This window comes from Talpa occidentalis, unplaced genomic scaffold (genome assembly GCF_014898055.3).
Source record: "Talpa occidentalis isolate TD23 unplaced genomic scaffold, MPIMG_talOcc4v2.1 talOcc4.4, whole genome shotgun sequence".
Lineage (NCBI taxonomy): Eukaryota > Metazoa > Chordata > Mammalia > Eulipotyphla > Talpidae > Talpa > Talpa occidentalis.
The window spans coordinates 117267179-117294277 of NW_023604295.1; the positions used below are offsets into that span (position 1 = coordinate 117267179).

The following is a 27099-nucleotide window of genomic DNA, read 5'->3' on the forward strand; positions in this document are numbered from 1 at the left end:
GAAGTGTTTTTATAGTCCCATATAAATTTCAGTATTTTTGTTCAGATTTTTAAAAGAAAATTATAGGTATTTTGATGGGAACTGTGTTAAATTTATATTATCATCTTAGGTAAGATAGTCTTTTTTGATTATATAGATTCTCCTCATCTATGAGCATGGTTGTCTTTCCATCTCTTATGTCACTCAGTCTTAAAGTTCTCATTGTGTAGGTCCTTCCCTTTTTGGTTAATTCCGATGTCCTTTGGTTCTCTTTGAAGTGATTGTGGAGGGAACTGTTTTTCTTAATTTCCTTTTCTTGTTGTTTATATATAAAAATACTATGGATTTTTGTGGGTCGATTTTGTAACCTGTCACTTTGCTGTATTCATCTATTGTTTGTAATAGCTTTTTTGGTTTAGTCTTTAGGGTTAGCTAAATATAATACATTGTCTGCAGCTACTGATGGTTTCACCACTTCTTTTCTGATTTTGATTCCCCTTTATTTCCTGTTGTCAGATTGCTTAGCCAAAACCTCTAATATGAAATTGAATAGGAATGGTGATAGTGGTCATCCTTATCTTGATCCTGATTTTAAAGTTGAAGCTTTTAGTTTTTCACCATAAAATATTATATTGTCTGTTGGTTTGTACTATATGGCCTTTATTGTATTGAGTTAGGTTCCTTCTAGTCCCATCTTGTTTACTTTCATCATAAATGAGTGTTGAATCTTATCAGATGCTTTCTCTGCATCTATTTGTATTATATGATGTTTATGTGTATTTTTGTTGTGTCACACTGATTATGCATATTAATGTATATTAATACATGCATATGAATGTATATTAATGTATCACACTGATTATGCATATTAAACCATCCTTGCATCCCTAGGATAAATTCAGCTTGACATGATCTACAATCCTTGTGTGATATATTGTAGAATTTGTTGTAGAATTTAATTTACTAGTATTTTGTTGGCGATTTTTGCATTACTGTTCATCAGGGATATTGGTCTATAATTTTCTGTGCTGTCTGTATCTGATTTTGGTATTAAGGTAGTGTTGGCATCATAAAATATATCAGGAAGCATTCACTCTTTTTGGATATTTAGAATAATTTGAATGGCATGGACATATATTCTTCTTTAAGGGTTTGATATAATTCATTTTTAAGGCCTTTTGGCCTTGAGCTTTTGTTGAGAAAGATTTGTTATTGCTCTTTCAATATCCATGCTTGTGATCAGCTTATTCAACTCTTCTGTTTCTTCCTTGTTTCGTCTTAGGAAACTATATTGACCTAGAAATTTTTTCTTTGAGGTTATCAAATTTATTGACATTTAATTGTTCATAGTAATCTCTGATGTTCCTTTGTATTCCTGTATCTGTGGTAATGTCTCTTCTTTCATTTGTGAGTCTGTTTATTAATGTTTTCTATCTTTTTAAATTTTTGTTAACCTAGCTAGAGTTTTATCTATTTTGTTACTCTTCTTGAAGAATCACCTCTTAGTTTCATTATCTTTGATAGTCCTTTTGATCTCTGTTTTGTTTATTTCTGCTCTTATTTTTATTATTTTCTTTCATCTACTAACTTTGGGCCTTGTTTGTTCCTTGGAATCAAATTTTGATTTTCAAGAGTTTGAATGTTTAACTACTCCTCTGTGTTCCCTGTCACTGGGACCAAACAAAGACAAGTGTGGCTGTTTTTGAAAATGGATGTCTTTTCTGTGCATTTTAAAGGGTGTAGCAGATAGAAGGTCTCGCAGTATAAGGTCTGTCCAGTGACCATAGCTTCATCCACCACTACCACCTTCATCACTGAAGAAATATAGCAGAAGTCACAGTGTGGGCTTGGATTTCCATTAGTCACTGAAGGTGATAAAGAAACAAATCCAAATTTGTTTGGGGATGTTGGAGGGAAGTGGTTAGGCCAGTACTCTGAAATTCACTTGAATTTCCTTACGATACCACCCCTTGGGCATGAAAGAAGTAAGAACTTGTATTTCCTTTTGTATCTGTTGTTCGCATAAATTTGGAGAATCTCTGGGTCAGAATTTTATAGATAAATTTTACAGATGTCTACATTGTAAGTCTCAGTATTTCCTAAAGCTTGGCTAACCTTCCATTATGCCAGAAAATCTCCATTATTTTTTTAAGGTGAGGATGAATTAGAGTGGAAAGAACTTGTAACTCTTTAGTGTGGGGTTCAGCAATTACGTAGTATCCTGAATAGGAATAGTGAGTTCTGACCGCCAGGCAGAGTGAGGTTTAGATAGTCGGGTGGATTCCAGAAGCCTGGAGCAGCCAAGAGAGCATGGACTGCTTTTTTTTAGCAGGTTTTCCTTGGTTTTTGAGCAGCAGGGTACACCTGCCTATGAGACAAAGACAGATGGGACCTATTTGCTATTACAGCCAGCCTTTCTCTTATCAGGGACGGTGGTCTGAAGAGGGAAAAGGTGAAGGACACCTTCAAAGAGGAGCAGCAGAAGCTGTACAGCAAGATGATCGTTGGGAACCATGAGGACAGGAGCCGGTCTTGAAGCCTGCGCCTCGTGCTGGCTGGAGTCTGCACGCCCGAACCCTGAGCGGAGAGCCCGTTGGAGTTGTCACCACAGTCACTGCTGCCACCCCCACTGCTGCATCCTTTCCAGACTCCAGGCTCTTCGGGCTGCTCTGGATCCAGGACTCCAGCTTCTTCAGAGCCACCCAGGGCCCCTGGGCTTGCTGTCTGAAGAGAGCAGTGCTGGGTGTCGCTGCCCAGGATGAGCTGCCTTCTTGTTTCTTTCACAATAAGTCCGTTGGAGGAATGCCATTAAAGCCAACTCCACCTGTGTGGGCTGAGTGGTTGGGACAAATCGGTCTCGTTTCCACGTTTGGGTTGTTAGAAGGTTAGTCTGTTATGGATGCCCATGGGCCAGGGACTTGCCTGGGCCAGGGTCAACCCCCTCGAGAGGAGAAGAACTGCCGAGGCAAGGTGGTTTGCTGCTTTAGCCCGAACGTCACCCCTAACCGTGGAGCCCTGCAGAGGTGGTAGAAAGAAAACTGTCATCTTCAGGGGCTTCAGCAAGATGAAGTTTCCAATTTTTGTGCTGCTGCCCTCAGGCAGTGCCCAAGGGGATCGAACAGGCGAAGTGGACCTGCAACTCATGTGGTAGAAACCCAGAGTTGTTCTGCGTTGATTCCAGTGCTATTCCTGAACTGCCATGTGACTTGCTCTTTGTTAACACGTGCCTCATTTTCCCCATCTGTAACCTGGATCAGGAGGGGGAAGGATGGTGAAACCTACCTCACAGGGTTGTTGTGGGGATTAAGTGCTACCATGAGTGAAGGATAAGTAAAGCTCAGTGTTACAAGTACAGGGTTATAAAATGTGGCAGGATAAGGTCTGAGGTCAGCACTGCTGCACAGGGCTTTGGATTTGTTTTTGTGAGTAAATAAAATTGTCTTTGATGGTGAATGAATTTAGGGATTTTTCCCTTCATTCTTTCTCCCCTAGATGTAGCTCTAAGCAAGATGTTTCTTAGCTAAGTTATAATTCCCCACCTTGAACATAATCCTGGGCCTGTAGGGCATCTACTTGACTTCTGAAAGAAGGTATAGTATTGTTCAGAAGCAGGTAAATGACTCGTTCCCATTGTTTGCATATCCCTCTGCTTGATTCAGAATCTCCAGTACAGACTGGATGTGGGATTTCTCTATGATGGGTGACATGGCTGTGAGAGGTGTTGGGTGGGGAACTATCTTTTTGAGGTGGGAGAAGATGATCTTCCAGACGTAAGGACTGTGGGTAGCAACAAGGAATCTGGGAGTGAGGCAAGAGTAGACTCACAGCATTCGTGAGGGTGCGTGATGGGCTTGTGGATATTTGGTACACTGTGGGCATCTGCTTTGGGCTTCCACAGAACCAGAGGGAACTGCAGGCCTTGTGGGCCTTCTCTGCCCACCTACAGTCACCTTGGAGGCAAGTCAACCTCCAGAATTCTTGTTTCTGGATCTCTCAACAGAATTGCCTCACTCTACCAATTCCCCATCCATCTGTCCCCCTACCTTTCCTCTTCCTCCCACATAGCTGTCATAACACCTGTCAGTATTTTATAGCAGCTGTGGTAAGTGACACCTCTCCAAGGTCTCGCCTGCATCATGGGGAGGTGGTGGGAGTGAAGGCCTGCCCCTGCACTCCTTCACTTGTGGCACTTTGTCTTACCTAACCCTTAGCCTAACTCACCCCTTCTGCCCTCCTGTTCCATCCCCTCCTTAAAGAGCCCTCCACTTCCTCTTTTCTGCCATTGTTAACCAGTGAAAAATTATTTTTTTCTCCTAAAACCACTATTATGACTTGAAAGGACAACCTTCTATAAACTGTTATACAAAATATTTAAACAGTGACTTTCAACCTTTAAAGGAGGTGATATATTAAAAGTGTTTAAAGGACATCTGGAATGATCTTTAAAAACTGATCTTGAAGATCAAGTTCCCCTTTTGCCTCCTTTTAAAAAACTTTGTTGTTTATTTCATGATTTTCAAGGTATTTTTAAATACTTTCTTTTGGTTTCTCACATTCTTTTCGACAGGCCTGTCTGCTGCTGATGACAGCAGAGTATTTCAAGAACCTGTTTTAGAATCACTGCTGTGTACAGAAGTGCTTGTGGAAATTAAATAATCTTCCCCTACTATAAAGTGAGGCAAAGGGATGTGAATTACACCCCCAAAAAAGAAGTCTCAAGTTTTTTATTCAGTGCCTGATAGAAGAATGTAGACTTCATGAAACTGATTCATCCTTTTTATTGGGGACCCTATAGGCCTTAAGCTACCTGTCAGAATATTTGGGTTAGGATAATTGAGTTGGGATAAATTGAGTTGTTCTTGTATGGTCAAATGACCCAGCACTAGGGATCAGGACAAATGTGTAAAGCAATGGAAAGTACAAGATAGCACCTACTCCTGTAGTCCCAACAGTGATGGGGAACAAAGCCAAGTGGCGTTATTCAGTGGGATGAGCACTGGCCAGCTCCCAATCCCACCTCCAAATAGCTACTCATTTGCTGTTGGACTTTATTTTTCTGTGTCTTTTTCCTGATCCATAACTAGGGACTTGGGCTCAGTGACCTCTAAAGCCCTTTTTGAAGTTTCTTAATTGTAAAACCCATTATTCAGTCTTTGGCTTCAAAGAGGAGAAGCCAGTTTGAATCTATTTCCTTCCTCCAAAACACTGGACCTAAAGAGACTGAGCTTTAGAGGGTGTCACCCATGTCAAGGGAGAGTCCCCAGTGTTTTCAGATGAGTATGGGGGACCAGTGGGCTTGATGGTGGCTCTTGGAAAGACTTTTTCACTCAAGCATGAGTATTCCACCCCACCCCAGCTCCCTAACTAGTTAAGAGTTGGAACTTTCTTAAAAAGGCTAATAAAATTCCCCTGAAAAAGGAAGCTGAGTAGATGACTGCCAACCAGGCCAGAGCACAGCAAGATAAGCTCTGTAGAGCAGTCTCAGATGACATCCTTGTGACATAGTAAACCAACTTCGGAACTTGATTCTTCACTGTGTCAGATGCAACTTCCTTGATGTGAGGTGGCTGGAATGCTGCAGAGCCTTGAATGCACAGACCAGACCAGTGAGGAGAGTCCTGGGCACCACCCTGCCTCAGCCCTGCACAGCAGACCCCTAGTGGTGATGGGCTCTGACCCTGTTGTCCAGTAGGCGTCCTCTGGGTCTAGAAATCCTGCCATTTCTTCCTGGAATTGCCTGAACACTCAATGATCTGTGGGCTAGTGCTTCCCGCAGTGGCTTGATGCATGAGTGTTTCACTGTGTTGGAGGTCTCCTCCACCTGCTGTGCGTCTTGGGTGGCCAGACTCGATTTCTCCAGTCGCGCCCGCCCTGTGTGTCCTGGGACATCCGGGCTGGAAGGGCAGCTGCACGCACACTGACTCTTGGACAGGTTAAGAGACGACCATCCAGCCATCCATCTTCCATTGCACCAACACCCCCACTCCCCCCAGTCAATATGTCTCTCTCCGATGGGAAAGTTAATAAATTTTGCTCTAGATTAAAAGTATTGATCATTTCATTTGTAAACGATAAATAAAAAGGGGGAACTTTTCATTGCACCAGGGGTAGCGTCTGGTGTATTTTGCTGGGGAAATTGTGCTGGCTGTCGGGGGGGTGGGCTTCTCATATGCATTCCGGCCGGCCAGCTGCATTGATTTCCTATTAGTCTCCCAGCACCACCCAGTAACACATCATTTCAGTACCTGCTATTAATGGTCTTTTGATAAATAATCACTTGTAAGTCAATAAATTTTTATTAAACAGTGTGGCTCTTTGATTTATTAAAATCCGACCGTGTTTGTCTGGGAGAAAAGGGATGCTGAATTGAAGTGGAGGTTTTCATACATCTTCCTGACGCTGAGCAGTCACTGCACACTCCAGAGAAAAACAATTGCATTTTAACAGAAACAAAACAGCCGAGTTTGGAACTTGGGCCCAGGGAAACTTTATCTCCGTCAGTCTGAGGCTTACTCTACAGGGAGCAACCGCAGGCCTGAGGGCGCCGTGTCAAGAACTTTGTATTTGCTGCCGAGAGTGAGTGGTGAGGTACCCGGGCCGGCCCCCTGGGTAGGGCATTGTGGGTAGCTCGGGTCCTTGCCTCTGCTGCAGACTGGCCCACCGCTCAGCCCTCCACTTGCTGGGAGGCGCACCCCGGAGCAGACACCCTTGGCAAACAGACGTTTGGGAGCCATGAGAAAGTGGGACTAGAGGACCTTTAGGTCACATCTGGTGGCAGAAAATGGCAAGAGATGGTGTAGATGTGGAGATTTGACGATTATTTTACAAACTGGGCCTGTAGCTGAGGATTGGACATTTTTGTGAAATTGTCACTGGCATAAAATTTGCTATAAAGGGACCCTTTTCATGGAGACTAATACGGCCCCAAACAGATGTATATAGAATGGCCCAAGCACTAATTATGGAACCAGAATTCCCAGCCCGGAGGAAAGTTACGGGAGAGAGGAAAAGTCCAGCTTGCCAAATGTTTTTATTCAAACTAATGATTGGAGCTCCTTGACAATGCCCTTGTCCTGGTGCTGCTGCTGACTCATATTTAGTGTGACAGGTTAACAGGGGCTCAAGGGAGTGGGGGCTGCTGAGAAGTTCAGCAGAGGGCTTTAATATTTTAAAACATTTTATGTCATGAAATATTTAAATCACATTTTACAGTGTTTTCAAGTGTTACTGTTTAAACTTGCTGCAGTTTTCTTTGTTGTTGCTTGAAGTTCCTTTTCTCCTGTGTTTGGGGATGAAAGCTTTTGCCCTAGGGACCTTGAAGGTGAACAGATTGCTGGAGAACAGGAAACAAGCATGTGATGTCCCGCTGAGCAGGTGAGTATGAACGGGTTGTCAAGAGCATGGCCTTTCTGCTCCCATGTGCAGGAGGTTGGTCAAGGTTCCTGGCTTCTCTTCCAGGAAGCTAAGGATTGTGTGGAAGGCCTGAACCTCCCTTCCCCTGCCCCACCCCTTCTCTCCCCTACCCCAACCGTTGTGGTTGTGTAGTGCTGTACTCAGGCAGAGCCACAGGACAGTACAGTTTTCTAGAATGTGATAACATTAAGATTATCTGTATTTTCCATGTACAAAATTCGAGCCCCTTTTCAAGTAAAATAGGTTGGTGCAATGTTTCAGAAACCTCACTTCACATCATTCCACTCGGTTAGGACTTCAGGGCAGTGGGGAGGGGTGCCTGGCAGCTGGAGAAGAATCATCTTGGGGTTTCTTGCATGCTGTGAGTTTACTTCTGGTGATTTTGAGTGAAAATACATGAAACTGGTGAAGGAGTGTTGCTGGGCAGCTGCCATTTTAGCTGCTGGGAGTGGGCAAGGAGAGTGAGGTTGGCACAGAGGAGCTACAGGGACATTTGGGCTGTCACCCAGCAGGTACCTGCACTGCCTGTAGGAATAGCCAGGCTACTAAGGAGCCAGGTAGCAGGTGGCCGTTGGGAGGCTCTGTCTCTTTTGGGAGTAAATGTAGAGACCTGAAGGTCCCAGAAGGGATGATCTGGTAGCCCTAGAGAACCGTGACAGTCCACTTCCTTCTCTTGACCCGAAGACTCCCAAAATGCGCTTTGATTGTATTGGAAGCCTCCACATACTAAGGATGCAACTCTGGCTGGATACGAGGTCAGGAGAAGGTTAGCCGGCGCCTTCCCATGTGACCCATCCTGGGTTCCAAGCCCAGCTCCTAGGGCCCCTTGCTCCCTCCTGCCCTCTTTTCCATGTAGACAGACTGTTCCTTCCTGGCCGGGCATCAGGGGGAGGTGGCCAGCTTTGGGGGGGGTCCCTGGTCCCTGCTGCTGCTGCTGCAATGGGCCAGGGAAGGGCTCTTGCACTCAGATTGATCCACCAGCTGTGATTTGTCATCTCTCCGAGGCAGGCGCTGTTTTCTCTTGCTTCAGGAGGCCCCTTCGACACCTGCTTTATTTTTCTTCCTGCGCTGACGTGACGGGAGACAGGTGTTAAACTACTTAATCACTTTAAAATTGTTTTAATTTTCTGTTTTTTATTGATCTCTCCAGCACCAATTAATCAGCTCACTGGACCAGGCAGTTAGTACATTAAAAATTGTCAGGGAGGCCGTGCATCTTGCAAAATGTCTAAAAAATATTCAGCTAGCAAATTTCGTTTTTCTTTGGCATGCAACAGTCCTTGGCCCACAGAACTTCCACTCAAAAAGAGCCTCTGCCTCTGGGACTTGCAAGCGGGAGCACCTAGAAGACAGCAGAGGCTTTGGCCAGAGGGGCTCCCTGAGGTCAGAGTGGGAGCAGGTGCCCTTCTCTTCACGGATTAGTCACCCTTCCTCATGCTTTGTTCTCTGCTTCCTGCACACCGGATCTCTTTCCCCAAAAGCATTGGGAATATCTGTGGAAAGACGAGCTTGTTCCAGATCATGTGTCCTGACCCCCACAAGGACAGGACTTCACAGTCTGTAACTGTCCTCTCCACCAGGCACCAAGCCCACAGCCAGATCTCCTCTCCCTGGGATGTTGGCACTTCTGACTTGTCCTTCTGATGATGCCAAAGACACCTCCCCCGGGGCAGGGGGCTGGCTGAACTCTGTAAACTCTGCTGGCAGAGTTTAAACTCTGTGACTGTGTGTCACACTGCCTCATCCCTGGAACAGCAGTGATGAGACTGAAACCCTTCCATGGAATGTTCTAGACAACCCCTCCCCCACATTTACCAGGTCCTGTGGCTGCAAACCCTTGCCATTTGTCTTTTATCACCCCTTGTGAAAATTAGCTATTAACTGGCTATTCCATCTGAACTAAATAAAGCATGGAAAGAATAACACAGAGCTTCCCATATCATTTCTTGGGGGAAGAAATTTCTGGTTTTCCCATTTTTACCTGTTTTTCTGTTTCAAAGGCAACTCTCTCATTTGTCAGTGGCTAACTAAATATCAAGCAGCCCACCTGCAAGATCTGAGCAACTGTGCCTTCCTGCTGGGTACCGTCTTCCCAAAGCATCTCTGGCTTTGCCCTCCTTCCCTGTCAGAGCTGCTAACTTAAACAAAGGGAGCTGTTTTTATCCCCTTCCCTCTCACTTCCCCCTCTCCACAGCGCCCCCCACCCCAGACTCTGGGCACAATTCTTCGGGATCAGGACTGGCAGCCCTGACCTGCAGGAGGTTGGGATGTGAGCCCCCATTGTGGGGAAGCAGGTGGGGGGACATTCAGCCTGCTTGCTGGCCCCATGGCTTATCTCCTCTCCGCACCCAGCCCCACCCACGCTGTATTAATTGGTATATGATTGGGCCAGGACATATAATCTAGTATTGATTTTCTCTCTGGACGCCACAGCTTTATTTGCTCACATCTGCCTCGTGTTTAATCGGTGCTTTGCTCTGGAAACGAGAGGTCTTATCGGCAAGTTTGGTTTCTTTTCCTGGGCACACAGGCATGCACACACCCTCACACTCTCAAAGTAGCCAGCCCAGCCCAGCCTCTCCCTGACCCTCCCACAGTGAGGCATTCCTAAGGGGCAGGGGGAGTGGATTGACTGGAGGAGCGTTCTCAGCGTTCCTGTGTTTATACCTGCCCTCACATGCTGTGGTCCTCAGGTCAGGAAGGATCACTTCTTGGTGTGAAAGGGCACGTGTGATGATTGCGGGGGAAAACACCATTTATGCACAGACCTGGGTTCAAATCCACATCCTCCCTGTGTATGGCTAACCTATTGAATTTTTCAGCACTGCAGCATCTTTTTTTTTTTTTTTTTTTTTTTTTTGTGGGACCCTCACTGGTGGCCGGGGATCGAACTGGCGCTGCAAAGGCTGCTGGCAGCCTCACAACCCAGCGCTCAAACGCTGCGCCACCAGGGGAGGTCCAGCACTGCAGCATCTTTATCAGAACGGCGGAATGACTTTGTAGGATTTTAGGGACCACATGTGAGTCACCACACAGAGTGCCTGGTACTTAGTAGGTGCTCAGTAAACAGCAGCTCCTTGATTAGTAACATTTTCCCACCCAGCCTTGCAGCTCCCTGCAGGTGTGCTGGCCGTCAGAGTTCACTGCTATGAGCACCGGAGAGGGGAAGCTGGCCACCTCCGATTATCCGCGGTGTGGGGGTAGCGTGTCCACAGTTCGTCTACAGCCCAGTGAGAATCTCTGAACCAGGCTCAGCTGTGGCCACTGGCCGTGTCCCTTCCACGCCCCCAGAGCTCACTCTCAGCACAGTCTCTGTTGCCACCCGGCTCCTGCACCCCACCCATGGTGGGGGGCACGGAAGGCAGGGTGTTTTTCTTGTTTTTCTCCCCTCTCACTGTGGCCCTGCATCTGGACTGGTCTGCCCTGGCCTTTTTGTAGGAAAGGGAAGATGTTAAGACCAGAGGTAAACACGAGTTTCCTATTGACACAACATTAATTCTCCTGCTTGGACAGGTGAATGTGCTTTCACTCACTTTACCAAGATTAATGGTATTTGTTTGCCTGCTAAGAGAGGCCTAATGAGGGGCTTTTGAATGCATGCCTTCTAGGTTAACTGTAGGGAAGAGGCGGGCAAACTGCTCCACAAGGAGGAGAAAAGCCTCTCCTAGCCCTTCCTGCATTGTTATTCCTCTTAGGGCACAGGGCCTTCCTCTGAGACAGGCAAGCTCAAAGAATTGCTGGCTAAAGGATGTAAGCCGAGGTGTCCTGTGCATGGATTATTACTGACAAGGAGCCCTCCACAGTCTTCTGGGGTCTGGAGTCAGCCACCCTCCCCTGCCTGTACCCCAGGACTCTTCCTACCTGTGCCACCTGGGACCTCCCCCCTACTTTTACTCCAAGGCTGTGGTCAAAGGCAGGGACAAGCTTTGGTTCTAAGAGCGACAACAGTATTGGAGGGTTGGGAGGGACTTTTGGGGGGAAGACACTGACAGCAGAGGGAGCATCCGGACAAGTGAAGATGCTTTGACTTAGGGCAGGAGCCCTGGGCGTCTGCCTGTGTGTAACAAGATTGGATCAGAGCGGCTTCTGCTTTGTGGTTGTAGTTTCAGCACAGTGGAAATACAGCAAAAGAGCCCTAGAGCTTCACTTTTCTCTGAACAGCTCAGGCAGGGGGACAGGCTCCAGGGGATAGATTCGCTCTAGTCCAAGCTGTTCCAAACCCACTGACTGTCAGGGTCTTTTTTTTTTTTTTTGAAATTTATTTATTTATGCATACAAGAGCTGGGGTACAGCCTAGAGATACAGGGGGGTGAGATGATTCACCAGAGACAGAGTGGGGAACAGAACAGGCAGACTGACTGAAATACACTACTGAGGGGAGCAGCAGGTGAGACAGAAGAGGTCTGCTGCGCCATGTGTGTTGCTCCCTGCAGGGGATTGAACTCATGAGGCAGAGACTGTGGATAGCTTCACAGTGCTGTGCTTAACCCCTGTGCCACCAGGGAGGCCCCCTGTCAGGGTCTCTGGAGTCCCCTCTGGCCCTGTTTGCAAAGGCTATCTGAATTGGCAGACCCTCCAAGGAACTCAAGAGCGTAGCACTGTCTCATTGGGCATTTGACCAAGGCTCAGAACTAATAAAACGCTTCAGGGATGTGAGCAATTGTTAATCCAGCACCTTTATGTCACTGAGACTCATCTGTTACAGCAGAACCCACAGAGCCAAAAGTAGAGCTGGAGAATGAAGAGAGGGTGGCAGCTAGCATTCGGGGAAGGAAGGCTGGAAACTCCCTTTGTCCATCCCACGTGTGCAGGCGTGGCAGGCCAGCCGGTAAGCAAACAACAGAATTAAAAAGAGGGGTTTTTTTTTGATTGCTGAATAATATTCCACTGTGCATATATACCATATCTTCTTGATCCAGTCATCTGTTTTGGGGCATTTGGGTTGTTTCCAGGTTTTACCTATTGTAAATAGTGCTGCAATAAACATAGGGGTACAGACGTTCTTTTGAATCAATGTTTTTGTGTCCTTTGGGTAGATCCCCAGCAGTGGAATTGCCAGGTATATGGTAGCTCCATTTTTAGTAGACTGAGGAACCTCCAGACAGCTTTCCATAGTGGTTGGACCAGTTTGCACTCCCACCAACAGTGCAGGAGAGTTCCTTTTTCACCACATCCTCGCCAACATTTGTTGTTGCTAGTTTTTTTGATATGTGCCATTCTCACTGGTGTAAGGTGTATCTCAATGTGGTTTTAATTTGCATTTCCCTGATGATAAGGGATGTTGAATATTTTTTCATATGCCTGTTAACTCATGCCAGTCACAGCAACGTGGATGGAACTAGAAGGAATTATGCTCAGTGAAATAAGCCAGAAGGAAAAAGAAAAGTTTAAGATGGTTTCACTTATAGCAGGAATATAGGGGAACCCAATAAGACATCATTGTAAAAAAATAATAGCAGTACAAAACACAACAAAGCAAAAATGGACAATTATAAATCAGAGACACACTGTAGGGGAGAAGGCAGGAGGGGGATCAGAGGGAGGGAGGGAGGAGCACAGGGGACTGAGGTGATGGTGCACAGGTGCATTGGTGAAGGAAACTATGGGGACTACACCTGAGGGGGTGGGGAGAAGCAAATATCATTTAAAAATGAACAATGATGTAAAAAAATATATATATAAATAATTTTTAAAAAGAGGATTTTTTTTTAACTATCTTAGTGTTTTTGTTATAGATTATATAAACCCAGCTCAACCAGACTCCAGAAAAGAGGGTATGTACAGTCAGTCTCCAAGTCTTGGGTTGGATCAAGCTGGGCTGATATCTGACCAGAAACAATATTACCAATCCCTCCACCTCCCACATCTACTTTCTTTAGCACAGCTCCTTCCTCAGGCACTGCCCCCTCACAGAGGCAAGAAAGCAAAGCAGCCAAAAAAGAGCCCCAGGTGGGGAGGTAGGGCGCTTCTGAGAACAACCTGGTCCTTCATTCATTGTCTGGAATCAAGCCTCAGATCTGTCCCTTCACTAATCCATCACATGACCAGAGAGGTGGCAGACGCTGATTGGCTCAGGACTGTCACTCCTCCACACTTGGTCACCCCCCTACCCCACCCCCAACACATGCACTAGATAAAAGATGGCACCAGGGCTGTTTCTCTATAGGAAAGTCCAGGGTGGAAGAACCAGAAGAAGGCAAGCCCCAACCACAGAAGGGCACCGTGGCCCGGTTCAGGGTTGTCATTGACAGAGCAATGCCCTGCTTGTCACAGGCAGCCTGCAGCTTGGCTGTGCCACCTGCCGAGGTGACACAAGGCAAAAGCAGCACTAGAACTGCAAGGCTGACATTGCTTTCTCTCCCAGAACATGGTGGCAGTGGCTTAGGAGGCTGGTTCAAGCAGGGTCTCTCCCAAGAGCCCTTGGAAATTTGCTTGCGCTCCAAATTTAAGTCCAAGGTTGTCTGTGCTCCTTGGGTGTGTAAACCCTGGAGGTGGCCACAAGAGGCCCATGAAATCCTCTACTCGCAGACACGCTGCTCTTACACGTTTTCCTCCACCACCACAGCAAATGCCGTTTTTCTGGGTGTGGTTTCTGTTGCTTCATAGCTGACAGCCAGTGTCCTGGATGCAGTCAGAAAGGTGCATTTAGGCAGCTTCCCAAACTGGCCTCACAATAGGACAGGTCAGGCCTACAGTTCCGGAGCCATTCCCAGCATCCCATGCAGTCAGGAGGGCTGTAAGGTTGGTGTAAGTGGCCACAGGAAACCAGAAGTGTCCCCCCAACCGCTCCCTTTCCCACTGAGACCATCCAGCCCCTTTGCAGCCTTGCCTCCACCCCTGCTCCCTTCCTGGACTGCTCAAATCAAATCTTAGTCATCTGAGGAAGAAGGGGAAGCCTTAGAACTGAAGGTCATTGGGAACAACTCAGAAGTGGGCAGGGAGACTCAAAACCTCTGGACTGAAATCCAGTTGGTCTTTTAAAATCACTATTTGGCAAAACTGTCTCCACTCAGTGTTCTGGGTCACTTGTTCGCCAGGCACCTTCCAGGGCCACAGCCCTCCTGACTGCGTGGGATGCTGGGAATGGCTCCGGAACTGTAGGCCTGACCTGTCCTATTGTGAGGCCAGTTTGGGAAGCTGCCTAAATGCACCTTTCTGACTGCATCCAGGACACTGGCTGTCAGCTATGAAGCAACAGAAACCACACCCAGAAAAACGGCATTTGCTGTGGTGGTGGAGGAAAACGTGTAAGAGCAGCGTGTCTGCGAGTAGAGGATTTCATGGGCCTCTTGTGGCCACCTCCAGGGTTTACACACCCAAGGAGCACAGACAACCTTGGACTTAAATTTGGAGCATAAGGGCGTTCATCCAGACCTCACATGTACTGGACCCTTGACTTTGGCTCTCTTCAGCACCCCAAGCCTCAGTTTCTGCATATGCAAATGGGGCCCAAAATCTAAGGGTCAGTCTAAGAATCAAATGAAATAATGAAGAAGTGCACAGAAGCAACAGCAAGCATGGTATTATCTTTTAACATGGGCACTGGGTCACTGCTTTGCATTCAAGCTATAAATTGTAAATTTAGCTGGGGTCCACTGCGGTTCTTACTGACAAAAGCTGCCTTTAGTCTGGTGCTTCTTACATGTTAAAGGAGGTAGCGCTTTTGATGAGATAATGGTGTTGTATGGATCAATTGTGAACTGCATTTTTCTTTTTTTTTTTAAAGATTTATTTATTTGTTTGTTTGTTTATTTATTTATATAAGCACTGGGTACAGTCAGAAGTGCAGGAGGGTGAGAGAATTCACCAGAGCCAGAGCGGGGAACAGAACAGGCAGACAGACCGAGGACACTGCTGAGGGGAGCAGCGGGCAGCAGGAGAGGTCTGCGAGCCATGAGGGACCCTTGCCGGCCACCGGGGGTTGAACCAGCGCTGCAGAGGCTGCGGGCAGTTTCACAGCCCAGCGCTCAACCACTGTGCCAGTGGGGAGGCCCAGAACTGCATTTTTCTTAATGGACATGGTCACTCAATTTCCCTTTTTTCCTAACCCCTGTCTTCCGTGGGTCTCCCTGCTCCCTGGGCAAACAGGCCTCACAGCATGATAGCCCGGCGATCATTTTCTTTCCCAGAAGTCTGTCTCCTTCTGGACTGTGAGTAACCAGATGCTGCGAGCTTGTCCTGAGTTTGTATCCCCAGTGACAAACACAGTACCAGAAACGAGCAGACCTCAAGGGTGGCCTGCGTGGATTTTAATTTGTAACACATCTAACCCAAATTCTCTCTTTAAACCATTGACAGTCGAGATGTAATTCAAATGGGCCTCCTCTCTTTGCCTCCTTATGGTTAGTGGGAGCTCCAGAGTTAACCCATTCTGACTCTGGGTTAAGCTGTGTGACCCAAGGCAGGTGATTTAACTTCTCTGTGCCCCAGTGTGCTGGGCTTAAAAATGGGTGTGATCATAGTGCCTATTTCATGTGGGCTTTTTGAAAATAAAATGAGATAAGGAAAGCCCATAGGCGGGTGCATGGCATAGTGAATGTTTAATAACCTTAGCAGGAAGGAACAGCAGCAGTGCTAGTAGAAGTGGTCACTGAGACAGCAGCGTGGTGACAGGTGGGGTGTCGACTCTGAAATAACCTTGTACTTGGAAATATCATCTCGGTCTCTGCCTCAGCATCCAGATTGGCAAAATGGGAACAGTAAATCACATAGCTGTTGGGAGATGAATGAGTGGAGATGAATAAAACCTTTAAAAGGAGCTCCTTTCTGGGACTTGCTAACCCACATGGCAGAGCAGACCTCTCCTGTCTCACCCGCTACTCCCCTCAGCAGTGCATCTCAGTAGATCTGCCTGTTCTGCTCCCCACTCTGTCTCTGGTAAATCCTCTCATCCCCTGCACCTCTGGCCTGTACCCCTGTTCTTGTGTGCATAAAAATAAATCTTTAGAAAAGAAAAGAAAAAAAAAGGAGCTCCCTTCTTAGATGGTGCCAAAGTCTTCCCTGTACCCTGGGCCTCCTGCATTATAGGGAAAAAAATGACTGTGGCATCTCAGTATTATCCCAGGCAGATCCAGAGCAGGCTTGCGCCCTGGGAACTAGGTGACCACAGGGAACCTTTGATCCTGTTCTCGTGACCTCTTCTTCCCAAATAACAGATATTCTCTCTGTCATAGGTTTGCATGAAATTCCTCCCTGAACTCCCAACCCAACATCCAAATCAAGTCAAACCAGTCAGAACAGCAGAAAGTATGTGTGGCACCATTTTGTCTGAGTATCACTGCAGAGTGAATTGTTCTAAGCAAAAGTATTTCCCAGTGCAACTACTCTTCCGTCCATCTTGTGCAGATGACAAAGAACACAGCTTGGTCTTTCTGATGGTTTGGAGACATCACTGTGATCATCAACCACAGCTGGGATTTCAGTTTGATCACCCAATGCCTGAAGAGAACTGTACTTCTAGAATTCCTCTTTTTCCTTTATCAGCACCGGGAGTAGTACAGCCCTGCATCTTGGGGGGCCTCTGAGTCCAATCTTGCCACCAAGGCAGCTCCAACCCCACGTGGAAACAGGGTATAGCCTGTGGCTACTACGTTCTTGTTCTCAGAGTTATTTCTTACATCGAAATCTTTAGGTTCAAATTCCAACTGTGTATTACATGGTTGCAAATGCTATGAATCTACCAATACTTCTAAATTTTTTTTTATCAAGCACCTAATTTGGGGACAGGGTCTGTGTTCTGAGGAGTGTTATCCACACACATTCACACACCATACCTGCTCTTGTCTTATACTGCAGTGTGTGTACCAGTCAGCCAACCAGCTGGATTCTTATTAAAATGCAGATGCCACTTCTGGAATTCTGACCAGGGACCTGCATGTCTATCAAGTTTCCAGGCGAGGCTGCAGGAGCCGGTGCTCAGCTGGTGTCTGAGGGCATCACAGATTCAGAGCAGGATGCCTGGACCCAAGTGCTCAGGGGCCGGGCAGGTGGTGTGACCCCGTGAAGCTCAGGTCCATGGAGGTGCCATGGAAGTAGTGGGGATCATTCACTGGGCCAGGCTTGCCCTGCCTAAATTCAAGGTAAAGTTTCTATAAACTCCCTTTTCTATCCCGGAAGAAACACATCTGCAAGCTCAAGTCAGACCTGGGCATTTGGTTTAACGCCTGAGCTAGAGTCCAGAGTCTCAGGTAAGCTAAATTGGTCACACAGGGGGTCCTTCCATCACCCAGATAGTAGTTGGCCTGCTGCAGCTTGAATACTTGCAGGAGAAGGTAGTGTGACTTGGGTCTCCTTGATCCAAAAAGAAGACGGTAGAACCTGCTCTACCACTTACTGGTGGCACACATTTGAAGAGGAAGGAGACGTGAGTGCCAGGTCAACCTGGGCATTGTACACGACTTCCTTTCATCTTCTCATCAGACTTGCAGATAGGGTATCAGCCTCATTTTACACTTGAGTAACTGGATTTCAAGAAGTTAACCCACATGGTCACAATGACCCAGCTTCTGCTTGGTGGCAGTGGATTCACACTCAGGATAGTCAGTCCCCAAAGCCCTCTGAATACTAGCAGATACTTCTGGAGTGTCTGTACATGTGAGGCACACACAGTGGTTTAATCTTGCAGAGATCCTGCAAGGTCTGTATAATTCATCCTGTCTTTCAAGTGAGTAAACCGAGGTTCAGAGTTTTAATAACTCACCCAAGGCCCCAGGAAGTGTTGAAGCCAGGGCTGGAGTCCAGTTCTAACTGAGTACGTTCCCCGATGCCACGCTGCAGTAAGAGGCTCAAGTTGCTGGTTTCTGGGTCAAACCTAGGAGTGGCCCAGATATGAAGGGGGTTATTCGAAGAGGATTTCAGTGACCTGCTCCCTTTTTGATTGTTGTTATCAGGATTTGGCCACTTCGAACCAGTAAGACACTGCCATTCCTGCCTTCACCCCTGCCTTGTCACCAGACAACCTTCTAATGAGCCACAAATATCCGGGCTGTGCAGAATGTGTGCTGCCTTTCAGGCTTCTGCCTGTCAGAATAAGACTTTATGGATATTGGGAAAATAAGACCTAGTTTATCCCCCTGTCTCATTCCTAAAATGTCTATGATATGTGCTACAGCCATGCACACACACACTCTCATGCACACACGCATGTGCACATCGGCAGAAGGCGAGACTTACTCAAAATGACCCCTTGGGAGTCTGGGCCCTGCACCTGTGTGTCCTCTTTGAACTCCACATGGAGTCTCTTAAGTAGGCCTCAGCTGGACAATGAGCGAGATAGCGGCGCGGGTCACACAGGGGCCCAGGAGAGAGGTCCAAGGGATGGCTGGGAAGGCTGGAGTTTTTGTGCCAGAGGTCTCAGTGGCAGGTGGCCCAGAACACTGAGAGTGAAGGAGGTTTTGTTTGGCTAAACAAATGTTTTCTGGGGAAAAAAAAAAAACTTTCCCCAGGTTTGATTTAATACCGTCCTCCAACGACTTGAAGCAAACATGCAAGAGGTCTAGCGACAGCAGCGTGCTTACGATTTGAATATGCTTAAGAAGAAAGCAAAGGAACCCCATATTGGGGGGTGTGGAGGAGGTCACTGACTTCCTGCTCCACACCTGCTTCATGACCACACCTGGATTATGTCAGCAGCTGCCTCTTCTCAGGCTCTTCTCACAGAGATCAGGGAAAATACCTGTGGGCTCCCAGGGCCTACAAAGGTGTTTCAACTGCAGGGCCCTCTCAGGACCCATGTCTGCTGAGGCCCCTCTGTATAGTTTGGCACCAGGAGAAAACGCAGAAAGTGCTCAGTTCTTAAAGGATTCCTTCTTATGTCCTTCCACTTTATGAGGAGAGAGTCTGCATGTGGGTATCACGGGGGATGAGGGTCAGAGCTTAAAAGCATCCTGTATCTTCCAGTCACTTCCCCCTTGTCCTCCGGGCCCACTGTGGTTATTGTGGAAGTTTGGAGCCTCCGTTTCCCAGAGGCCCGGAGATGGAATATTTGTCCCACCCACTTTCCACTGTACTGACCTCACGAGCCAGATTCTCCTGCCCCAGGAGCTGAGGGACAGGCAGGTGGATCTGTTGGGTCAAGATCAGGGCAGACTGCTTACAACTGCCTAGGCCTCGTGGGCGTGCCCAGAGGGTTCATGTCAGACCCCCCAGCCTCTCACTGCACGAGGATCTTGGCATCTGCTCTGAGGTTGCCTGGTCCCACTTTTGTGACTTGGTTTAAGAACTTTCTGAGCTTCAATTTTCTCTTCCATGCAATGAGAATACCTGACCCCTAGGCTTCTGACAGGGTCAAAGGAGATAATCCGGGCCTTCAGTGGGAGAGGGATTAGTTACGTGTCCAGTTAATGCTGGTGCTTCATTTGCTCCCCATTTTCCTTTCCTGGTGCTAGGTAGTTGCCCAAACAGATTATATCCCTCACTAGGCTATGAATTCCCAGAAGCCAGGGCCCCCTAAAGTTCTTCTGGGTTTCCCTGCACCCAGGGCCACTGCCTGGTCTGCCAAGGAAATTTGGATATTCACCAATGCCAGGCCACGTTTGCTGACTTCCAGAGCTCTGGGAGCAGAGCCTGCCCCCCAGTAAGGCCCCTGCAGCTGGCACAGCTGGGATTCCATGGCCAGTTTCACAGAAGCACGTGAGCCATGGGGAGGTTTCTGGGACTTTTATTTTCACTCTTTATATTTTAAAAGCCAGTGAAGATGAGCGAATGCTTGGTCCCTGCTGGGCTGCATTCCTCCACAGCCTGTCCCCTCCCACCTCCCCCTGCCCCAGCCCTTCCCTCCTGCTTGAAGCTCAGAATCATATGGGGCAAAGACCACCACCCTGTTGCCTAGTGGCCCCTGGCAGCACCGGCTCCTGGGCCAGGCGGAAGGGTGGTCCAAGGGAAGGAAGGGCTGTGGGTTCCATGCAAGCCCTCAGTATAACACTTCCCTGCCACGGGCCTCTCCCTTCCTATGTGGGGACCACAGTGGGAGGAGCAGGGGGTAATGAGTCCCCTTGCTATCCTGGTCCTGCCATCCCTCCCTCCCCATCTGGATGCTCCCCTCTCTCTGCACGATGTCCACACAGCGGCACCCAGGGCAGCCTGGCCGGTGCACAGGTACAGCATCAGCCAGGGTTCTGGCATCTTTTCTCTACCTTGCCTACGGCCTCCCTCTTTCCCAGGCAGTGGATGCTTCTCTTCCCTTCCTGTCTTCCCCCTGAGGGCAAAGTGGAGAGAGGCGGCTGGGAGGATCTCTTCTGTCTAGGTCCTTAAGTTTGGGAATCAGGAGAGTTTCCTCTGTGCTGGGACCTACCTCCCCTCCCCAAGTGGATTCCCTCCCGCCTGGGTTATGCGCTTGGCTCCGGCCCGCGTGTGGGGTGCCCCTGGCCTTGCCATCTCTGCTCCTGCAGCTGGCCAGCAGCAGTCTGGGCCCCGCATCCTGATCTCCAATTCCCAGAGCAGAAGGGAGTCCCTTGCCCTTGGCCTTGCTGGAGCAGAAGGCCCTCTGCAGCCAAATTAAGGTGGCGAGCCTGCGACCCCACAGCCAGTTTCCTGGCAGGAGCTTCCATGTCGTTTCCATCACCCTGTGCGCCTGGGAGTCTGCAGAGTTGGCAGGGCCAGCCCAGGGCGCGCAGAGGCGCAAGGTGGTAGAGGGGCTTGGCCGGGCGAGGTCTGCGCCCCTCTCTTCGCTAGACTGGCTTCCTCCAGCACCCACCCTCTTTCCTCTTTCCTCTACCTTCCCTCCTCCTCCGCAGCGCCCCCAGATTAGGATCTGCCCGGCCCCCCGGCAGCGAGGAGCAGAGGGGACGGCAGGCTCCCCGCGGCTGCAGCCGGGACCTGGCGGCGATGCGGATGGGGCGGTGCGGGCGGGGCGAGCGGCGGCCGGGCGGCCTCAGACGCTGTGCGCGCCCAGGCTGAGCACCGAGAAGGCGGCGCGGTGTTTGCGGAGCAGCAGCCGGATCTTCTCATCGTCCGAGTCGGGGTCCAGCGGCTTGTTGTATTCGTCGTCCTCGTTCTCCGAGGCCGCGCGGTCCCCGCCTGCGCCCGCGCCGCCCGGGGCCCGGGACGTGGAGGAGGAAGGCTCCAGCGCGCTCTTCTTGCGCCACTTGGTCCTTCGGTTCTGGAACCACACCTGGGATGAGAAAGACTCGGGGTCACGCACAGCACACCCCGGCCCCTTGCTGGGAGGTGACTCCACTCGGCCGCAAGCACGCTGCGTCCTTACTTGGATAGGAAAATGCTGCCCACAGCAGGCTGTCTTAGTCACAAGGGTTTTCTCTCTCTGGAGGAAGGGCAATAAAGTAAAAATAAATGGGCGTGCCGCAGAACTTTCGGGCTCAGCTCTCATTCTCCCTGGGGTGGTTCTTCCTACTCCTTAGCTATCTAGGCAGATGGGTGGAAGATGCTGGAATGCGCCCAGGTGGGAAGGGTCTGGCGCAAGGGACGGCAGCCAGTAGGTGCTCAAAGTGGGCTCTTTTTTAAGCTTTCCATCCTCACTGAACTTCATGAAAAATTTCCTCCTAATTATAAAATAGCATCTGCTTGCTGCTTGGCGGAGTTGTAGGGGCACAGAAAAGTGCTTAGAGAGGAAGAGACAGGTAAGATGGCCCACGGCATTCCTTCCTTCCCTGTCAGCAGCTTTGTCTCCAGGGAGGTAACACTGGCTGGCCCTGAGGTTGCAGAGGTCACGGCTCGCTGGAGACACGGAGTCAAGAGCAGACCTGGTCCCTACTTGTGCTCTGCGTCCCTTCGGCCCATCACCACTCCCAGAGCCAGCAGTGCTGGTGTGGCTCAGTTTCCCTGCCTGCAGTATCTCAGGAGAGACACTGGCAGTGCTACCCCAGTACCCCAGTGGGCCTGAGGAGTGAGAGCCCGTCCACCAATTTCAGGCTCCCTGGTGTGGTATGAGAGCATGTGCCCCTCACTCTTGCAGCGGCTGCCGGGTTTCCTACCCCATCACCCATGTGTACTCATTTGCGTGAGCATGGGTAGGAGAAGGTGATCTTTCCTTTAAAGTTTGGTAAGCTAAGGGCGGTTCCTCCAGAATAAGTCAGAATTCAGTTCTAATCTGGCCCAGAAGCTGCTGTCAGCCCTTGAAACTTCTGGCCTCGGCCTCATGGAGGGAGGGAAAACATGAGATTGGAGCCCATAGACCTGGGCTTTGGACCCAACTCTGCTCTTACCTGCTGGGTCATCTTGAACTAGAGGCTCAGTTGAGATGATTGCACCTGTAAGAGGGGTACTAATACCACCTCCAGGCTGCCAGGAGGATTAAATGGAATATTAAAGAACAGGGCTCAGTATTGATTGTCTTTTTTTTTTTTTGTAATGGTTATTTTTCAATCTCTAGGGTTAGGCGGGTGGTGCCTAGATGCCAGCCCAGCCGCCTGGCCTGCCGACAGCTGCTTCTCTCCATGAGGTGTCCTGTCCTGGTGGCAGGCTCCTCTCTGCCAGGCAGCACCTTCTCCCACAGAGACTCACCTTGACCTGTGACTCAGTCATTCCCAGCGAGTAGGCCAGTCGCGCCCTCTCAGGGCCTGCCAAGTACTTGGTCTGCTCAAAGGTCTTCTCCAGGGCGAAGATCTGGTGACCCGTGAAGGTGGGCCGGGTGTGCTTTTTCTTGTGGATGCTGTCACTCAGGGGGTCTGGGGCTGGCAGGAGGAAGGAGGTGTGTGTTCAGCGGGGTCAGTGGGAGCCGGCCCATGGGGTGAGCTCCCTGCTGAGGAGGAGCCACCAGGGCATCGCAAGACCTGTCTCCTGAGCAGAGTTCCTGTCATTCTGATAACAGTGATTTTGACCTCTGCCATGTCCACACGGGCAGGGGCTCCCAAGGGGCAGCTGTGCCAGGTTATAGCTACTTCCGGGCAGGGGAGTACAGAACCATAGTTCAAGGCTCATTGGCCCTGCCTTCCCCTTAGGGTAACAGGAGTTTCCTCTCCGTCTCATTTACCAAAAAACAGCTTTGGCACCTTCCACCATCAATCAGGGCCCCAGGGGCCTCAGAATTTCTCCCCATTTCTGTGCCCTTGGGATCATGTTTTGCGGGTCTTTAGGATATACCTTAAGCCCCATGTGGCTACTCTCCCCTGTCACTGGTCCTGGGAATCATGTGGTTTTAACCACACTGGAGGGAGTCTGGGCACAGAGCTTCGAGGCCTGACCTTCCACGTGGCGGGGGGCACTGCTGAGGAAGGGGCTGGAAGGGCGGATGGGGGAGGCAGAATGTGCGCCCACACGGCGGCCTTTTTCAGGACAGCCTGAGGGCTCATGCCTCATCTCCTCATGGTACAGGTGAGGAAACTGAGGCACAGAAAAGGAAAGGAAACTCCTGGGAGACCATGGCGTTCAGTCCTCTCTCCCTTTGTCTTAGTTCCATCACTGACTCTCTTAGTCATTCTCCTGTGCGTGTATGTACATTTGGGATGGAAGAGCCGGGTGTGGAAAGGGTGTATGTGTGGGTGGAGGTTTAGGGGGCTGACAGAAACATTTTGAAGATTAAATCATCCCCCAAAACTCGATTGTAAAATAGGTTCCAAAACATGAGGTATTCACCCTGTGAAATTTGTCATGCCCAGGCTGACAAATTCTTCCCTCCTCTGCCTCTGAGTCTGGGGACCTTCCATGAGAAGTTTTAAGTTCGGAGAAGCAACATTTCCCTGATCAAGATAGGGCCCATTAGAATACAAGCCCCAGACTGGCTGAGCGGTGTGAGCAGCATCGCCAGGAAGTGTTACCCCTGGGACCCTGTAGGTGCCTGCGAAGGCAGGTGTGTTTCAGGGTTGCCGTGACTGATCCCAAGCACCTACTGCATCAGGAAAGCCCCAAGTCAGACAGAAGTGGAGGTTCCCTCTGTCTCTTGCACCTGCCTGATCTGGGTAGGGCTGTGGTGGTATAGGGGTCACTCCCGCAGCCATTGTCACGCTCCCTGCTTCCCCAGGATGCCTCATATCTTACTACCTCTCCAGTCCCTGCTCTGGGAACCCCAGAGCAGTTCTCTGGAAACTGCGGCTTGGGGACAGGTGGAGTGAGGAGTGCTCCCCCAATAGTTTTGGCCAGGTCTGATTTGACTTAGCAGCTACCACTGGAGGCTGGGCAGCTTTTGCTGCTACTGCTGACATAAACCATGAGGAGGACAGTGGAAGACAAGCTCCCTAGATTATTCTGTGTCCCCGAATGGGCATAAATGGGCATCAGCAAATTCTCCTCATTGGGGAAGATTGGCTCACTTTGGAAAAAGAAAGGCGACATGGGCTCTGGCGGGAGGAGGAGGACAAGCTGCCAGCTTGACCCAACCTGGGTGCGATATGTGGTTGCCTTCAGAGTGGAGATCCCAGGTTCCCTAGGGGGGCAGCGGAGGGGGCAGCTGGTAAGGAGTGGGGTGGGGTTCCAGCACAGCTGGGAGGAATGGGGAGGCTGAGAGCTGACCAGATCTGAGCAGGGGTGTCTAAGGACATTGGAGGTGGGGTGGGGAGGGGGGATGTGAGGGTCACCCTGCGGGGTCCCTTCCCATGCTTTCTCCTCCAAAGTCCGGCAGCCCGGGTTGGGTGAGCTCTGCCCTGTACTCACTGTGGCTGCACTGCCGCCCGCCTCGCCAGTCCTGGCCTGTGTCCGCCCAGCAGTTCCGGGTCCGGGTGGGGTACTCGTTCCCAGCCTTGGAGAAATTCCCCACCTGGGGGCCATAGTAGACCCCTTGGGAGCCGAGTCCACCAAAGCCTGCCACGTGGGGGTAGCTGGAGAGGAGGCTGCTGTTCGGCGTGGCCACGGGCCTGCTCAGGATGTCCGTGATCCCATGGGGGGTCCCGGCGGCCAGCTGGGGGCCCAGCCCTGGGGGGCTGAGCTTGTAGAAGGAGTTCTGCACCGAGTACTGGCACACGGGGGCCTTCATCTCTGAGAACTGAGCCAGCGGCGTGTTGTTCAGCAGGAAGGTTCCCTGCAGGTTGGACTCCATGATCCCCAGGACAGGGGAGCAAAGGTGGGGAGCCCGGATCAGGCCCCGAAAGCTGGAGACCCCAAGCTCTGACCTAGAATCCCATGGCAGGTTTGGAGGGTCACAAGCCAAGTCCCAGACTGCCCTCCACCTAGGGCATCGGGCCCGCCCTTACCCAGGGCCGGCACCCACGTCAGTCACTCGGAAGTCAGGTGTCTTGCAGGTGAGGCCTCCCCTTCCCTCTCCTTGGCCCCCAGCCTGGAGAAGGGCTCCCCACTCCTCAGCTCAGCCCCCTCCTCTGCCTCTGAGTCTGGGGACCTTCCATGAGAAGTTTTAAGTTCGGAGAAGCAACATTTCCCTGATAAAGATAGGGCCCATTAGAATACAGGCCCCAGACTGGCTGAGCGGTGTGAGCAGCATCGTCATTGGTGGAAACCACACAGGCCTCGCATTGGCTTTTCTGAGACAAATTGCACTTTGAAAGATTGACTGTAAAACCAGCTTCTGTGTGTGTGTGTGTGTGTGTGTGTGTGTGTATGAGAGAGAGAGAGAGAGAGAGAGAGAGAGAGAGAGAGAGAAAGGGGGAGAGAGAGAAGAGAGAATGAGCTCTGGGAGCTCTGTTCATCCTCAGAATGTCCACCTGCTCCTGATCCCCCAAGTCCAGTGTGCAGGAAAAAGTGGATACCTGGAGGGACCCTGGTGGCTACTGAAGCAGCTAAGTCACAGTTCCTGCAACTGCTCCCCTGAGGGCAAGAGGCGGGCTCAGGGGTGGTGGTCCTGAGCTGCTCTGGCCCTGCTATGTGCACATGTGCAAGCTTCCTGGGAGAGTGAAGTGTGAGAAATGCTTTTCTTCCCTCCTCCCTGCTGGGACGGGTAAGCGGGGAGCTTGCTCTGGGTGGGTGGGTGGGTGGGGGATACAAATACCTGTCACTGATCTGAGAGCCTGGGGGTGGGAGCTTGCTGGGCAGGGGCTGGGGGCAGGGCTGAGAATTTGTGCTCTCCCCCTCTCTGACTCGGGCAAGCTTCTGTGAGCCCCTCCATCAGAATCCCTTCCTGCTCCTGCTCCTCTTCCCTTTCCTCTTTCTCTCTCTTACTCCTCCTCCTGCTCCCCTTTTCCTCTTGCTCCCTCTTCCTCCCCCCCTTCTCTTTCTATTCTTCTCTTCCTCCCCTTCTCTCCTCTCCCCTTCTCTGTCCATTTGTACCTTCACTGGAGCAACTGTTCTGTTCCATCTGTCCTGGCCTCTGGGTTGGAAATCTTTGGTGGCAGAGATGCCCGTTGATTCCGTGGTAGGTCCCTGTGTGGAATGCTTGACTGGCCCTCTGTAAACATTTGACGGATGGAACTAGACTGAACAGCAGAGCACCCATATGCCCCTTTTCCAGTGAATTTTTACAACGTACAAGACAACATCAAGACAATCTTCCCCTTTTCACAGACATGGACTCATAGTCCACTCCCCAGGTGCTTGGGCTATTACTCTAAGGGACAGCAGTTTGGATTTGTTTGGTTTTTTAATGGAAACCAGGATGCCAGTTGTCTGAACATGCAAAATGACAGGAAAATTGTACTGGCAGGCAGACTTTGTTTGGGCCTGGCATTCCCAAAGTCCTTCCTGACCAGGCCTTGGGCCTCCTGCTCTCTTGCTGCCTGGGGTCAGGCTCTGGCAGGTGGGAGAGAAAAAGTGCGCTTTGTAGGCCTTGGTTTCTAGAAAGAGGACAATGGTTTCGGATTCTGGGAGGACTTACCCTCACACAGAGAGCAGCTCTCCCCAAGATACTGGTGTCTGCTCTCTGAGCCATGC

At 49.9% G+C, this 27099-nt stretch overlaps 2 protein-coding genes across 3 annotated transcripts in view; one reads left to right on the forward strand and one right to left on the reverse strand.

Annotated features, from left to right (window-relative positions):
• The window catches only part of GPAT4 (glycerol-3-phosphate acyltransferase 4), a 41549-nt gene extending 35258 nt beyond the window's left edge, over nt 1–6291 (forward strand). For both annotated transcript variants that reach the window (XM_037526132.2, XM_037526133.2), the window contains exon 13: nt 2407–6291. In XM_037526132.2, the coding sequence (XP_037382029.1) occupies nt 2407–2515 (109 nt within the window). In that variant the 3' untranslated portion in view covers nt 2516–6291. The remainder of the gene's footprint in view (nt 1–2406) is intronic.
• Nucleotides 6292–21262: 14971 nt separating this feature from the next.
• NKX6-3 (NK6 homeobox 3) lies at nt 21263–25318 on the reverse strand. Its single transcript, XM_037524689.1, has 3 exons — nt 24937–25318; nt 22852–23021; nt 21263–21502 (listed from the first exon to the last, which is right to left on the reverse strand). The coding sequence occupies exons 1-3, from the start codon at nt 25316–25318 to the stop codon at nt 21263–21265; spliced, it is 792 nt and encodes a 263-aa protein (XP_037380586.1).
• Nucleotides 25319–27099: the final 1781 nt, after the last annotated feature.